This window comes from Yarrowia lipolytica, chromosome 1F, assembly GCF_001761485.1.
Source record: "Yarrowia lipolytica chromosome 1F, complete sequence".
Classification (NCBI taxonomy): Eukaryota; Fungi; Ascomycota; class Dipodascomycetes; order Dipodascales; genus Yarrowia; species Yarrowia lipolytica.
In genome coordinates, this window is record NC_090775.1 from 3,168,772 (window position 1) to 3,184,598 (window position 15,827).

Consider the following 15,827-nt stretch of genomic DNA (forward strand, 5'->3'; position numbering starts at 1 on the left):
GAAATACTGGAATTATGAGCTGCTGATGTCTCTTTTTTGAGTTTGATATTTGCTCGTTTCAGCTGGAAAATCTGAGTCTATGTGCGAATAGATTTATACTATTACTAGCTAGCGGAACACTATGCATCTTTGAGCAAACTGTAAAGAGTGTGTGGTATCGGAGTCCTTACGACCAGCTCCAGGAGGTTCCTATTCTCAGCAAACTCCCTCGAAGTCACTCACAACATGGTCTACGACATTCTGGCCACCGCCAAAAACCAGGGACAGGGCTCATACAACTCGGACGGATCTCCAAGACCAGGGTTTCTGGGAAGAGTTTACTGGATGGTCATTGGTGCCATTTTGGCAGTAATTACCATTTTCCGCGTGCTTTCGTTACTGCGACAAAAGTACTACTTGAAACGACAAAAGCCACCCAGATCAGACTCTGTTCCAGCCAAGATCATTGGAGCTATCGTATCTACAGCTCGTGAGGCCTCTCTATTACAGATCCCAGGGTTTGATATTCCTTGGGTCAATTACACGGTGGAGTTCCCGCCAGTAGGAGACATTCTCATCATTCTCTTTTACGTGATGATTGTAATGCTGCTGCTCTTCTCCAAAATCGACCCTTTCAACCCTATGAACTACGAAACTGTGGCCTACCGATGCGGCTGGGTGTCTATTTCCCAGATCTCACTTATCGTCATTCTGGCAGCCAGAAGAAACCTCGTGTCCATTCTCACGGGCATTTCTGCTCAGAGGCTTAACCTGTACCATCGATGGACGGCCCGAGTGTTGTTCCTGTGCGTCATTCTGCACCTGGCCCACTTTATCAAGACCTGGGGAGTCACTCACCAGATTCAGAACCAGGTGTCGACAAATACGTTTGCCCTGAAAGGCTTTGGAGCGTTTGGAATTCTCTGCTGGATCTTCATTTCCTCTTTTGCGCCCTTCCGAAACATGAGCTACGAGTTCTTTGTGTTCCAACACATTGTTACTATGATTGGATTCATGGTAGCAGTCGTTATCCACGCGCCCAATTACGCATACCATGTCGTAATCCCTCCTCTGGCTCTTTTTGGACTTGACAGAGTGCTCAGACTGGTCTGGAACCTGTTCATCAATAAGGCAGGGCTCAAACCTCATCAGACAGCCCTGAGAGTCGAGCCTGGAGCTGTGGTGGCCACAATTCCCACAGGACTCTCATGGTACCCTGGACAGCACATGTATCTCCGTTTCCCTAACGTATCTCCTTTAGAACAGCATCCTTTCACAATTTCCACACTGCCCGGAGACGATATGCAGTTTGTGATTCGTTCAAAGGCGGGATTCACTAAGCGGCTGCTCAAAAAGGCCTCTCAGCTCCCAGAACACGAGAAAATGACCCTTCCAGTCTACCTGGACGGTCCCTACGGCGAAACTCGTGATTTCAAGCAGTTTGACACCTCTGTTTTTGTCTGTGCCGGTATCGGAGCTTCTTTCTGCCTCCCTATCGCCGTGGACATTATTAGAAACCAGCACAAGACCATTGCTCGACGTCTCAAGTTCATCTGGATCACAAAGCGGTTCCAGGACATGGAACTGTATGCCGCCCAGCTGACTGAGCTGCTTGAATGCGCACGAACGTTCTACGATACAGCCTCTGGAATCGATGTTGTTGTCGAGATCTTCGCGACTTGTGAAGATGACTGCTGTGGGGCTGTCACTAACTGCTCTAGTTGTTGTTGTGACGAGGTGGCTGTTTCTCGGGGCGAATGTTGCTGTGCAGCTGGTATCGAGCCCCAGCCGAAAAACGAACTTACACAAGCCCAGACTGCACTTGCTCAATCATCAACGCTTTCTCCGGTATACTACGACTTCGTTGAGGCCGGGTACCTGCGTCTCAAGCAGGGACGACCCCAGCCTTATCAGTATAACCGACGAAAGAAGCTTGGATCTGACAAGTCCTTCTACCGGCTCATTTCGCCGGTCATTTCTATGGCTCAGGGTGAGTCTGGAGTGTGCATTTGTGGCCCTAGACGGTTTACGAGAATTGTTTCCAACACTGTTGTTGACATCACCGACGACAGGGCAGTTCTGAGAGGTACAGGTAACCAGGCCGTGTACACACACGTGGAGCATTTTGGGTTGTAGGAAGAGGGAAAGGATGATGAATGTATATATATATATATATATATATAATTTAACACTGCATTTGTATGGAAAGTAGCTATACTTAGCTTACAAAGAGACATATGCGCTCAAGCGCCTACATCCTGTGGTTCCTGTAACTGCGCTACAGTAGAACAACAAATTCGACAAGACCTGCATTCATAAAAAGTCATAAGCTGACTACAAGTAGATACTTGTACATGATTAGGGATTATACCAAGGAACTCCTACTCACTGTTTGTATGTAAGTTCAAATCAGTACAAGTACTCATATTCTTCATAGTAACAATCTCTAAGCAGTTTATTACACACTATCAAGGTACAGTATGTACAGTAGGTATGGCGGCATACGTCTTCGTTTTATTATTTTTGCACACGAACCTCTGAAGCGCACTGTACATTGTACATACTGTTCAGGGTAAGTCCCTTCCCATTCCAATCAATGTAACATCCCCTAATGTAAAACTTGTAGACTGCGCCAAAACCACTGGTTCTCATTCCTTCTCTCAGTCTAGTGAGGTGTCGTATCACACCAATCTGCAGTTTTAATTAGCACCATTTTATTCGCTATTCAACCGTCTATCTACACCAGTCCACCTCACTCCATTCACAAGTTACCCGCATCACTGTAGTGATCCAGCACAATTCTATATATAAAGGCAGGGCTGAACTCGCCAATGTTTGTGTTGTAGATCTGGATGTCCTCCGGGGGCACGTAATCGGCAAGAGGGTTGAACACTTGAAAGCCCTCCACAATCTCCGAGTCGGAGTAGTCGGCCACCTGTGCCGAAGAGCCAATCTCAATCATGCTGGGCACATCGAAGGGGTACACGGGGGACAGCTTGTAGATGGCTGTAAGTACCACCACGGGGGTGGAATGCTGTGTTGCTGTGGCGCAAACGAGAGCAGATCCAGCTGATGAAAGACATCCTCCATTGGCCAGCACGGTAGAAGTGCCCATGATGACTCGTCCGACCTTAGACATGACGGCGTAGACGGCAGCATCGGGGATGATGATGGCCTCGACTCCGGCCTTTGTCAGTTTCTCCACCATGTTGTGTGCTGCATCAATCTGGTTGGGGAAGCCCTCGGTGACCAGAACGGTGAAGTTTCGCTTACGTGCGGCCTTGAGCAGAAACAGCAGCACGGTTTCGGATGCAGGGGTCGGGGTCAGAATGATCTGGTTGTCGTGGATCTCGTCGACAGACATTTTGGCAATGTTCTCCTCGATGTTGGCGACCTCGTCAATCAGATCCTGAATACCCTCGATGATGTAGGGCCGGATATCTCGGTTCGCCTGTCGCAAAGCAGCCTTGTCCAGCACCTCCTCCTTCTTGTCGTTCTTCTCCAAAAGACCCAGCATGCTGCCGCTAAGCCCGCCGTTTTCGGCCTTGTGGCCGTGCTGCTCCTCCCGAATCAGTGTCAGCACTCGCGATACGATATTTCGACACGCAATCTCCTTGGGGGCGGTCTGCACCAGACGCACTCCCAGGGCACGAATGTCCTTGACTAGAGAGTCAATGTGATTCCATCTTGCGGCAGAAACAAACCGCAGAAGCAGTTGTGCCGTGGCCAGAGCAACTGCGTGTGATCCCGACAACTGTCGACGTTTCAGTTGGCTATGTTAGTTTCGGCTTGGTGAGGATGTCGTGATCCATGTCACGAGGTCTCGCAACAGCCCCGAGTTTAGGCATCGAGCCCTCTTTTTCCAGCAAGAAGCCCTCAAACACTCACCTGATGAACTGCTCAACGAAAATATCAATTTCTCGGTCGCCTCGGTTCTGACTGGACATTTTTTGGTGATGGAACTGATGCTGGAGTTTTCTCAAACTTTGCATATTGGACCTAAATTTTGATGAGAGTCACGTGTCATGCACGGTACAGTAGTGATAATCTATGGAGTCAAGAAAGTGCAATAAATGAGGAATCTGTTGTATAGAAAATTCTCGGACACAAATGATCGAACGAAAACATTGGATCGATTAGGATATCTGTGCTGTTATACTACCCTTGGCGTTTTGAATAGCGTGCGTGTTGTTTCACACACAGAGATATCTGTACATACGGCGGTTCTATGGAAGCCAGGAGCACTTCCAAAAGTGGAGAACATTTTGTACAATCTATCATGTATGCTTCGATGTCATACAGTACCATCCCCAGGAACCCTACTCCTTCGCTGCTGGCATCTGCTTGTCAATAAATAATCTCTTTATAAATAATTGTTAACGGGTAGAGGCCCAGAGAGTCTTTATCGGCTCATATAGACTCGGTGTCGGACTCAGACTCACTTTCGGATTCGCTGAAGTCCATACCAAAGAAATCTCCACCCTTGGCCTTCACATTCGAGCTGGAAGATCCTGCAGAAGATGACAAGGCAGTATCAATTTCGGATACAGCCAGAGCAGCCATCTCCGCGTCCTTTCGCATCTTCTGAACGGCATCTTCATGGTCTTCCAGCAGTCGTGTGTTTTCAAACTTGCTCTTTCGACTGGACCCACTGGTCTTTTCCTTCTGCAGAATGTTGAGCAGCTTCTGTTTCTTCTCTTCGGCCTCCTTCTTCTTGATCTCGTCGGCTGTGCTGAGGTACTCTCCAAGCTCCTTGGCCTGCCGGATACTCTTCATTCGGCGGCCGTCCAGCGTTCGAAAAGAGTCGTTCTCCGTCTCCGTCTTCTTTCTATTCTTCTTTCGGGCCATACGTCCTCCCTGGGCTCGCAGCATGGACCCGAAACCACCCTTTCCACCGCAAAGACGCATATTCCAGCGCAAGTAGATGTCACCAGCTGCAGCAGACAGGCTCTCAAGACTCTGGCCTCCTCTGGTGCTGAGATATCCCTTGGCTGTGGCGTTAGGGGGCAGTTCTTTGAGAGCGCTTTCGATAGCGACGTGGACATCATCATCAGCCAAAACGTGTTTCTGGATATCTCTCAGACCACTGGGGGTGGAGATGAATATAGTGGGCATGTCGGTGGTGGTGGCGAGGCGAGGGTTTTGTGTACCGTGGTGTTGTGCTCTGGATGGATGTTGGTGATACAAATTATATTATGGTTCAGATTATGGTGCATGGTACGAGTGAGGAAAAACTCGACCAAGCACTACATTACTTGTATGTATGTACCGATCCAGAATAAGCACTTTGGACTGGATGAGACTGAATTAGAGCGGTTGGTAACTGGTTGTGAGAAAATAATATGGGTAGAATAACAGCACCAAGACGCCATCTTCACAAAAACATTCTCGGTATCAATTTGTTTGTCACGATCTTCTCTTCTGTACCGTCTTGAGAGCCCTAAACTGTAGAAAAACAAGAAAACATTACAAAACGATTCAACAAAGGCAAACTCATTGTAGAAAGACGAAAATTACTACAGTATTCGAGCCATATGGTAGAGGAACACCACGGACGCATCGGCTCATTCATTCTTATAGCCCCTCTCCCTTTGTTTTCTCATCGTCTCGGACTCATCTTCCCAGCATTACAAACCGCAAACCCTAACCGCGACTGAAAATTTAACCAAAATAGGCCCTAGAGCACACCAACAGTCAGTATACAGCATCACCACACTTGCACAAAAATGCTGGCTCGACTGATCCGTCCATCGCTGGCAGCGGTGCGTCTGCCCGTGATGCAGATGGCCACATTCAAGACCATCAAGCGAGAGCCAAAGACCGTCAACATCTACGAGCGACACCCCCGACGTCTGGGTACCGAGAACGCTCTTACACACGTCACTGACAAGCTGATGAAGCAGTTTGATCCCCAGGGCGTCAAGATGGAGCTGATGAACCCCAAATCCGCTGACCGAATCAAGCCCGGAGACATTGTGCAGATCAAGACCACTGATGGCTCTCTGTTCACGGGCCTCACCATGGTGGTGGACTTCCGAGGACTGTCCTCTAACCTGCTGCTGCGATCTAAGATCACCAAGATCGGAATCGACCGACGATTCAAGATCTTCTCTCCAACCGTCGAGTCTGTCAAGATTATCCGACGGGCCACCCAGAAGTACACCGCCGAGCGTCTGTACTACATCCGAGGCCACAAGCGTCTGGATGTTGGCGATCTCGAGGCCTCCGTCAAGAAGGCAGCCGCCAAGCGAAAGAAGTTCCTCTTCAAGTAAATGTATATAGTGAATGGAAGGATATGGAAGGAGAGCTGAGAGTAGGAATGATGGAGGGCTGGATCACTACATGTGCTTGTATGTGACATGCCAACATGGGCAGCTTGCGAGCAGCTGTGTCACAACTCCAGTGTTCCAATATTCGAGCATGGTCACATTCAGTTCCTTACAGTGTCAGGCGGCTTCTGAATCAATGCCAAATACACAAGTGCGGCCATGTGAGATCATTTGTTCCCCTTTGCTCTAAATTACAGTAGCTTATACAGTGGAACATCTCATCTCTCGAGGTTTATCTCCTTTTTCCAATAAACAGTATCAACTAAACTGTCCCATTAGTTAAGACTCAACATGAACACTATCTATCCACCAATATTGTTTTAAATTTGCTTAAAAGCTGATACATCTGACAATATCACCAAATGAAACAATAAACACTCCTCCGATCCTCCCTCGGTCCCTCAATTCTCCGCCTTCAACACTGGCCATATCGTTAACGACTCAAGTCTGAAAGTTACTTTGCCCCGAGTAAAAGCTCGTATGACAAAACCTAGCAACATCGAAGTTCCAGCCTCTCATTGGATGGTTGGTGGTGTGACATCTATTTACACAATATAGAGACTCAATGACGGCCACAACAATACTACCAGATTGACAAACACCAACTTGCACCTTCAAACCCAAACCGTCAATCAGGCAACTTCTAGAGATGCTCATTTCAAGCACTTCCAGAGTGGAAAACTTGCTTGCAACCATGTGAAGTTATTGCATGAAAACGAAGGGATGTTCAAAGGAGTGGAAAGTGGCGAAAAAATAATTTTTGAAGGAGTAGAATGAGGAATTGGTGCCGAATTGAACGCCCCCCAGCGATTGGTATTCACATCATTCGCTCCGCTATCATACCCCTACAATACCTTTGTCTTAATTCCGCTATTGCCCATTAAAGTTACAAGTAGGGTAAGGGGGTTCTGCAAAAGTTTTAAGTGGTTGTCCCAAAATCAAGCTGTGCTTCCTTCTCTGATTACACACCCCACAACGCGAAATGTTCTTCAAAACGCTTGCTAGTGTGCGACCCGCCGCCCAGCGAGTGGCCACCTCCGTTGCCAGCAACAAGGTCCTCTTTGCCCGAGGTTACGCTGCCTTTGACCGATCCAAGCCCCACGTGAACATTGGAACCATTGGCCACGTTGACCACGGAAAGACCACTCTGACCGCCGCTATCACCAAGGTGCTTGCCGAGAAGGGCGGCGCCAAGTTCCTGGACTACAATTCTATCGACCGAGCTCCCGAGGAGCGAGCTCGAGGTATCACCATTTCTACCTCCCACGTTGAGTACGAGACTGCTAACCGACACTACGCCCACGTTGACTGTCCCGGTCACGCCGATTACATCAAGAACATGATCACCGGTGCCGCCCAGATGGACGGTGCTATCATTGTTGTTGCTGCTGGAGACGGTTCTAAGCCCCAGACCCGAGAGCATCTGCTGCTTGCTCGACAGGTTGGTGTTCAGAACCTGGTTGTTTTCGTTAACAAGGTTGATCAGATTGAGGATAAGGAGATTCTGGAGCTCGTTGACATGGAGATGCGAGATCTGCTGACCCAGTACGGATTTGATGGTGACAACACTCCCGTCATCATGGGCTCTGCTCTGTGCGCTCTTGAGGGCAAGCAGAAGGACATTGGTGAAGACGCCATTGTTTCCCTTATGGAGGCCGTTGATGAGCACATCCCTACCCCTAACCGTGATCTTGAGAAGCCCTTCCTGATGCCCGTTGAGGAGATTTACTCCATCTCTGGCCGAGGAACCGTCGTTACTGGTCGAGTCGAGCGAGGAAACCTGAAGAAGGGTGAGGAAATCGAGCTTGTTGGCTACAACAAGAAGCCCGTCAAGGCCGTCGTTACTGGTATTGAGATGTTCAAGAAGGATCTCGACTCCGCCATGGCTGGTGACAATGCCGGTATCCTGCTCCGAGGTATCAAGCGAGACGAGATCAAGCGAGGTATGGTCATCAGCAAGCCTGGTACCGTCAGCGCCCACACTAAGTTCCTTGCTTCTCTTTACGTCATCCCCACCGAGGAGGGAGGCCGAGCCACCTCTTTTGGCAGCAACTACCGACCCCAGATGTACATCCGAACCTCTTCCGTCACCGCCATCCTGACTTTCCCCGAGGGTACCGACGAGTCCCAGACCGTCAACCCCGGTGACAACACTGAGATGGTTTTCGAGCTTGTTCACCCTACCCCTGTGGAGGTCAACCAGCGATTCAACATCCGAGAGGGTGGAAAGACTGTTGGTACCGGTCTTGTGACCCGAGTCATTCAGTAAATGTATATAGTATCTAAGATCTGAATTGAGTTGACATACGAATACTCTCACATAGACATAGACACAATGGGAGAGGGGAGAAGATTGGTGTAAACTAACCGCCACAGAGGTGGACTGTTCGGTCTGGATTGAGTGGTGTATTATATGCCCTCTACGCTTTGTCCACCACATGTATTTCAGGGCAGCGGCTCTCTCCGAACCAGCGAACCATACAATCGAGCCACCTACAGGTGACCCGACACAGCGATGCTGGCTAGTTTGCCGACGACCAACAGTTACTGGCGACATATATTGAGGCATCATACACAATCTGTCTCCGTTCTTGTTATGTATTGTCCCGTTCGTTGGATTCTGGCGAAAACACAAAACAGGCAGTTGCTGTGTCTTCGAGTAGTTCTTCTGATCTGAGTACCCGTTTCTCTTCAGCTATCTGCACGGTAATATACCAGCACCGGTACAGATGGCTAATAGTTTGTGATCATGATCATTCTTAATAACTCATCACCCCAAAATGCTCTCCACCTACAAAGTGACACTAAGGAGGAGAACCTTCCCTGGCCAAACAACTATCTCCGTAAAAAGTGCGAAGGACGAGTTTATGGCCCATTCGATAGGAAACAGATTGATGGGCGTCTCAGAAGTGTCACTCTGGATCACCTCCAATGTCAGAGACGCCGTTCCACAATGAAACTCCTGTTCGAAGCGCTCCACGTGTTCTGTAATACAGTCTCCGAGCTGAAGAACATTGAGAACTTCCCATTTTTTTTTCTATACATCAATTGAGTGGGATCCCAGACATCATAATGTAGATTGTCTCCTCTTCATTGAATACTCCATTTTTAGTCACCCACACATACATATTTTATATATGACTTGTCAGGTAAACATGCATGAAAGTGAGTGATATATTACCAAATATTAACGACAAGTTGAAATTTTTTTCATGGCACGACAATATATCATCTTTCACTTCTTAGTGTTAGTAATCACCTCTCCACCCCGCGCGCCATGCACTTCAAGCTAAATCTCGAACTGCTACTGTACTTATAAATCCATGACGTCCTTTAAGTACAGTACATACTTGTACTTTCGACACAGGACGACAAGATCATGTCCTGGATCGATCGAGAGTTGGAGGAATTTACCAAGGAGTACACGCCGTTCGTCAAACATGTGACTGTCGAAAATGGTGGCTCTTTGAAGATCGAGTCCTTGGAGGGGAAATACATTACGGCTTCAGTTACCGAGGATGGATGGACAGATCAGAATGGACAACGGTACCCGACAAGTCAGGCACTGTTGTCGGCAAACTCTCCTGAGTTCGTTCATAAGTGGCACGACCAGCTGTTTACTGCTCTTAGTCGCGTTAAAGATGATCAAAAATGAAGCTGGAGATGAAGCATCTTTGAATGTCTGACGCACCCAGCTGGGTGAAGCTCTTTAAAGAGATTCAACATTATCCAGCCTATGGCAGGCTGGCAAAGAAGGGATCTGGTATCTCATACAATCTCAGAACCTTCAACAATTGAACGTCCTGCCAGTATGTAAAGTGCAAGCGCGAGTGGACAAATTTCACTCTTGCTGGAGCCGTTGATCCAAGCGGCTATCTGCTTCACTTCATACATACACACAAATTGTCGCTGGTATTTGAATCCACGCGGCTCGGGTAAAATACAATATTTTCTTTATGCCTATTTAATGTTAGTTGTCTATTTGACGGCCTTCTTAACGTCCTCCTTGTACTCCTCAGCCTTCTCCTTGGCATCGTCAGCAACATCCTCAGCCTTGTCGGCAGCGTCCTCAGCGGCATCAGCAGCACTCTTCTTGGCCTCATCGAATTTGCCCTTTGTCTTCTCCTTGATCTCGTCAGCAGTGCTCTTGACCTCGGCCTTGAGCTCCTGAGAGTGCTGCTTAGCCTCAGCCTTTGCTTCCTTCAGTCGGTCCTCCTCCTCCTTCACAAGCTCCTTCCAGTCATCGCTGTGCTCAAGCTGGACGTGGTGGTGGTGAACCTTTCCATCCTTTCCAAGGAAGTCTCGAGAGTTGTTACCGCCGCCAAGGTTATCACTGGCAGAGAAAGCAAGAGTGGCAAACAGAAGAATGATTGTGGAGGCCTGGGCGTACATTCGAGCCTGGACAATCTTCTGGGTACTAGTCATGTACTTGTCTCGGAAAACATACCACATGGAACCAGCCATGGAAACAACCCAACCACCAAAGACACACTTGTACTTGTGTTCCTTGAGGTAGTGCATGAATCCGGCTTGCTGCTCTTTTCGGTGCTCCATGTCGAGATATGCACCAGAGTACTTCTTGTCGTCATATGCCTCTCCAGCCTTCTCAGCACCAATTGAGAAACCAGCCAGACCGGGGACAATGCCGGTTCCGACCTTTACTGTTGCACTCATGTTTCCAAACAGATGAGGCTGTCGCTTCTTGAGAGTGAATGCCAGACCGATACCCAGCAGGGCACCGACACCAGCGCCCTTGATACCGCCAATCAGACAGGTGTGGTTGTATTCTTTGATTTCTTCGGGAGTAGCGACTTTCATTGTGTAATGTGTAGGAAATGTGTTTGTGTGATGATGAGAGAAGACTGAAACCGGGAAATCAACCTCTACTTATACGCAAAACCGTCGTCTAGACGCCTTGTAATTTGCTACACTATATCAACATCAGACTTTGGCTTGCTGCAGAGGTCTGTAATGTGCGGTCAGCAGTATACCACATACAACAAATTGCTGTGACGCTTGGAAATACACATCTAAATTATAGGTATGGGTTATTCTCAAGGGTTTAAATTGATTTCTGGCCGTTTAAATCAAGCCAGCAGCCTCGTTCGTCGTCCCAGGACCTCTAGTGTCCTCCCCGAACTGTTCCCAGTGTCGTGCGGCTCGGAAATATATCTTCTCTAAACAGAGTTCCGGTAGCCTCTATGTTGTGCGGCTCGTTAATTGCGGTTTTTCAGGGCACCACCCAGATACCCATTTGGTGCGGCTCGTGAATGGGTCCCCGAAGGAATGCACTTCATGGACCACTCAGACATCATACAACGAATCTAACTGATATGTTATGCGGCTCGCGTCTTCCGCTGCAACGTCTTCGCGTTTCTTTGGCAACTACACCGTTGAGCACTCTGTTATTATGACCTGTCTATATGCCGTCAGATAAGCATTGACATGCAGAAAGCCAGCTAGCGTTCATTCGCTCCCCTCTCGTCTAAGCACGCCCCGTTGCAATTGCATAAACAGTTAGAGGCCGTGGATGAGTGAACGAGAGCGGGCCAATGTTCCATAACCTTCCAACGACTCTCAGACACTTACTGTAATCGCAGAGTGTAACGCTCCAAGTCTATTGCACTTCGGACGGGAAAGGAAGGCATCTCCACATTAGCCCTCCGTGCTCCTTGTAAACGATAGGTTACACTAATTCGTTGAAATGGGCTTTATCTACCGTACTACTCCATTGTACTGTACGTACAAAACGGTATGTAGCTGCTGGTAGTTTCTGCGTCTTCTCCACACACCATGCTGCTCTCCCACATTTTCTCTACTGCTGCCTTGGTTGCGGCTCGGCACAGCCTTTCAATACCAACCTTGTCGTGGGCTGCGGCTCATGAAAGAGACCAAAACGGAAGAATATAACGGATCCTCCGTCCATCTGACATCTGTACATTATTTATTTGTTCCAACACATATGTGTCATGGCATCGGAGTTCTTTAACCGATCTCTGGCTTACATTGATTTTTTGTCTCAATTTTTTAAGGTCTTGTGCTTTTGCTATAACGCATCTGGATTGCGATCTCTCATTTCTTTTGACCGTTTTTTTCGATCGCGAAAATACACACTACTTGTACCGCAATAAGTTCGTCAAGTGAAACCCCCCTTGATATTACATCATTGCGCATGAATTGAGATGATACCTGGCGTTTAGTCCTTATGAACATTTACAGTCACACTACAAGTAATTAGCTACATATATCATCAGAAGCCGTAATAATTAGCGCCGTTAACCACACCCGTATGTACGAAAATGTGCATGAGGGATATTCACTTGTACAGGATTATTACTAAATCCGGAGATTGCAGCACGCAAGTGGTATCATTTTTTGTAGCGTCAGAAAGGTATTCGTACGAGTACGAGTTCAATAGTATGTACATACTTGTAGTTATCCTTCTATACTTGGGTAGATTCCGTGCAGAGTGGTGATGTGGCAAGTACGGGTTTAAGACACGTTCCCAGGATATAGCCGTTCAAGTACAAGTACTGTATACAACTATTGATTATGGATCATGGGCAATGTTTTTCTATTAGTCTAGTATGTACAATAAATTAGTTCTTAGCAGCGTTGAGTCGAGCCTCCTCGTCCTCAAGCATTCGCTTCCAAGCATCCTTCTGGTAGTCGTAAGACTTGATCTGGACGGGGTGCTTCTCCTCGTACATGGTGAGACCAAGGGTACCGAGCAGGAGTACGACAGTGAGGGCCTGGGCGTACATTCGAGCCTGAACCACCTTCTGGGGTTGAGTCATGATCTTGTCTCGGTTAATGAGCCAGAGAGAACCTCCGACGGAAGCAGCCCATGCGCCGACAATCATCTTGTATTTGTTCTGAGAAACGTAGTAGAGGATTCGCTGGGAAGTGGGAAGAGCCTGGATCTCCTTCTGTCGGGCAATCTCATCGGGGTGGAGGTCACCAAACTTGTAGGCCTCTCGGTCATAAGCAAAAGATCGCTGCTCAGCAGAAAAGACCATACCAATGGAGGCGGGAGCGAGCACAGTGAAGGCCTTGGCGAAACCTCCGTAAGTTCGGTAGACAGGTCGCTTTCGAGCAGCATACAGAAGACCGAAACCAACAACGGTACCGATACCAAGACCGACAAAGCCGTGCTTGAGAATATCGTTGTAGAAATCGTTGGTTTGTTCCTTAGTAACGAGCTTCATGTTGTTTGTGTTGTTGTTGTTTTGATTGTGGAGGGGGGTTTGTGATGTATGTGAATACTGGTTGTCAAAAGTGGCTGAAAATCGTCTTTTTATAATAGTGCAATTTTTAGGTTGTGTGTGCCCGGCATGTTCCGTGATCGCGCCACAATCCAAACATCAAACTCTAATACAATTAAGCTCAGGTAATTGTGGCTTGTGACTCAGAGTATTACTAACTCTTCGGAAGTGGCGGAAATGGCGGGTTTCCTGTATCAAACGATACAACACAGCTAATGCTATGAAACCACTTTTAATAAACTACTCTAAACATCCCATTTACTATGATATCAATAAAGACACAAATAAATTACGCCACAATTTCTCTTTTTCCTCTTTCCAAATGTTGCTATTTTTGCCGTATGCGGCGCTTCAATTTTTTCCGCTACGTCATGCAGTCTAGACCATTCGATTTGTGGCGCACGGACTGGCTCTCTTTCGATACAGACAACCGCAAGTATCCGTAACAAAGACATAAGGTTTCAGCCACGGCATTTCAGCGGAAGCCAGTAGCACACAAAGAAACTCTTAGCCACCACACAAAAACGGCAAAAAAGCTCCGAGCATACAAAACAAGACCGGATGACAATGAGAATCGGACCATAAATACAAAAGTAATAGCAGATAATCGATTTTTATATACAGCTACTTCTTTACCCGTGTGCTTGTTTCACCTCCTGGTCGGTGTCTGAGAGAAGAAAAAAATAAGGAGCTTGGCACCCGACGGAACTCCTTCCGATCCCTAGCCACAGACCTAAAACCGATTAGACGCGATTATATTTTTGGTGAAGGGTCTCATCTGCACCGCCATGCGTGGAATCTGGTCATATGTGGCTACTCTGAGCAGTTCGGGAAAGACCTCGTCTGCCGGAACCCCTTGAGCAAGCATTGTCCCCACGACACCAGCCACAATTGGTGCTGCCATCGATGTACCGGATAAAGCCATTGTTCCATCTGTGTTAGAATGACAACGTGGTGTGTCAACATATTCAAGTTGGGTAGGTACTTACAGTCGTTGCTGAGGGACTGGACAAAGACCCCTGAGGCGAAGATGTCAACACAGCTGCCGTAGTTGCTGAAGCTGGCGATGGTGTCGCCCCTGTCGTCAATAGCACCAACAGTAATGGACTTGCTAGACGATGCTGGACTCGATGTACATGCAGGGACGCCACTATTGCCTGCAGCCACGACCACTGGCAGGCCTGAGTCCACGGCTGCGTCGATTGCATCGTTCAGGAGACGGTTGTAGGTTGCACCAAGCGAAAGGTTGGCGACTGCGACCAGGTCCCTGCGTGCCCGGTCATTCGCCGCAAAGTCAATCCCTGCGATGACCTGCGAAAGTGACCCATCGCCGTTTCGCCCGAGAACCTTGACTTCGATAATGTTAATCCGCTTCGCCACGCCATAAGTTCGAGAGCCAACCAGGCCTGCAACATGAGTTCCATGACCGTTGGTGTCACCTGACCCTTCTCCCGTGAAGTCTGCTCCAGCCTTGGCTCTGCCTCCAAACTCGGGGTGATCAACGTTAATGCCTGTGTCAATCACGTACGCATGGACGTTCTCGGTGTTATATGGGTTATGCACAAACCACAGCGGCGAATTGGTGCCAAGAGGCGGCGATGGCGCGTCGTCTGCAGGGACAGTTCCAGAGACATCATCATCTGGAAGTCTTCTTCGAGACCAGAGTCGCGCCAGATGTCTGGGGGCGTCGTTCTGTCTGAGACGGCTGGAAGGGAATCGTTGAGTGGTATGGACCATGACGTCAGGACTGATGTCTACGACCCAGGGACATCGTCGCAGAGTCGATAAAAAGCTGGAATCAAACGCCCCACTGAATCCTTTAAACTTGCCGAACGCAAAAGTAGATTTAATATAATCTTTGGCTTCCGGGTACACACCCAGGTATGCAGATACACTTGCAGTGTCTGCCAGCTTGACGATGAGGTCCAGCTTCCCGATGGGCAGGCTGGGCTGGAAGAGATTCTGTTGGGCCTGAAGTGGGTCATCAATGGTGAAGTTTCTGGGTTCTTCAATGATATCACGAATGTTGAGGGTATCGCCAGGATTAGAGGTATCTGGGACATCGAGAGCAAAGCCGACGGCTAGAAGGGTAAGTAGATGAAGCACTCTCATCAGTCAGTGGGGTTTCTCAGAAGGTATCTGTAGTGGTGTTGGTTAGCCAGGGGGTATCTTTTTTGTGTTGTGAACAGCGGTTGTTTAAGTGAATGTACAAGTAAGCCCCTGCGGTTTAGAGTGAAGGGTGGGTGGTTGGTAA

The 15,827-nt window shown here is 48.2% G+C and overlaps 8 protein-coding genes across 8 annotated transcripts; 4 read left to right on the forward strand and 4 right to left on the reverse strand.

Annotated features, from left to right (window-relative positions):
- Positions 1 to 225: 225 nt before the first annotated feature.
- YALI1_F31689g (uncharacterized protein) lies at positions 226 to 2,115 on the forward strand (the record flags this gene model as incomplete). The annotated part of the gene is made up of 1 exon (XM_505823.3): positions 226 to 2,115. One exon carries the CDS (start codon positions 226 to 228, stop codon positions 2,113 to 2,115), a length of 1,890 nt encoding a protein of 629 aa, XP_505823.1.
- A 625-nt stretch (positions 2,116 to 2,740) lies between these two features.
- YALI1_F31725g (uncharacterized protein) lies at positions 2,741 to 3,926 on the reverse strand (the record flags this gene model as incomplete). Its single annotated transcript, XM_505824.3, has 2 exons — positions 2,741 to 3,752; positions 3,868 to 3,926. The coding sequence occupies 2 exons, from the start codon at positions 3,924 to 3,926 to the stop codon at positions 2,741 to 2,743; spliced, it is 1,071 nt and encodes a 356-aa protein (XP_505824.1).
- A 652-nt stretch (positions 3,927 to 4,578) lies between these two features.
- YALI1_F31733g (uncharacterized protein) lies at positions 4,579 to 5,334 on the forward strand (the record flags this gene model as incomplete). The annotated part of the gene is made up of 1 exon (XM_068283469.1): positions 4,579 to 5,334. One exon carries the CDS (start codon positions 4,579 to 4,581, stop codon positions 5,332 to 5,334), a length of 756 nt encoding a protein of 251 aa, XP_068139570.1.
- A 371-nt stretch (positions 5,335 to 5,705) lies between these two features.
- YALI1_F31744g (mitochondrial 54S ribosomal protein bL19m) lies at positions 5,706 to 6,251 on the forward strand (the record flags this gene model as incomplete). The annotated part of the gene is made up of 1 exon (XM_505826.3): positions 5,706 to 6,251. One exon carries the CDS (start codon positions 5,706 to 5,708, stop codon positions 6,249 to 6,251), a length of 546 nt encoding a protein of 181 aa, XP_505826.2.
- Positions 6,252 to 7,290: 1,039 nt separating this feature from the next.
- Positions 7,291 to 8,577, forward strand: YALI1_F31760g (uncharacterized protein; the record flags this gene model as incomplete). The annotated part of the gene is made up of 1 exon (XM_505827.3): positions 7,291 to 8,577. One exon carries the CDS (start codon positions 7,291 to 7,293, stop codon positions 8,575 to 8,577), a length of 1,287 nt encoding a protein of 428 aa, XP_505827.1.
- Positions 8,578 to 10,286: 1,709 nt separating this feature from the next.
- Positions 10,287 to 11,126, reverse strand: YALI1_F31798g (uncharacterized protein; the record flags this gene model as incomplete). Its single annotated transcript, XM_505828.3, has 1 exon — positions 10,287 to 11,126. The coding sequence occupies one exon, from the start codon at positions 11,124 to 11,126 to the stop codon at positions 10,287 to 10,289; it is 840 nt and encodes a 279-aa protein (XP_505828.1).
- A 1,781-nt stretch (positions 11,127 to 12,907) lies between these two features.
- On the reverse strand, positions 12,908 to 13,516 carry YALI1_F31822g (uncharacterized protein; the record flags this gene model as incomplete). The annotated part of the gene is made up of 1 exon (XM_505829.3): positions 12,908 to 13,516. The coding sequence occupies one exon, from the start codon at positions 13,514 to 13,516 to the stop codon at positions 12,908 to 12,910; it is 609 nt and encodes a 202-aa protein (XP_505829.1).
- Positions 13,517 to 14,306: 790 nt separating this feature from the next.
- On the reverse strand, positions 14,307 to 15,685 carry YALI1_F31832g (uncharacterized protein; the record flags this gene model as incomplete). The annotated part of the gene is made up of 2 exons (XM_505830.2): positions 14,307 to 14,506; positions 14,563 to 15,685. The coding sequence occupies 2 exons, from the start codon at positions 15,683 to 15,685 to the stop codon at positions 14,307 to 14,309; spliced, it is 1,323 nt and encodes a 440-aa protein (XP_505830.2).
- Between the last annotated feature and the right edge of the window lie 142 nt (positions 15,686 to 15,827).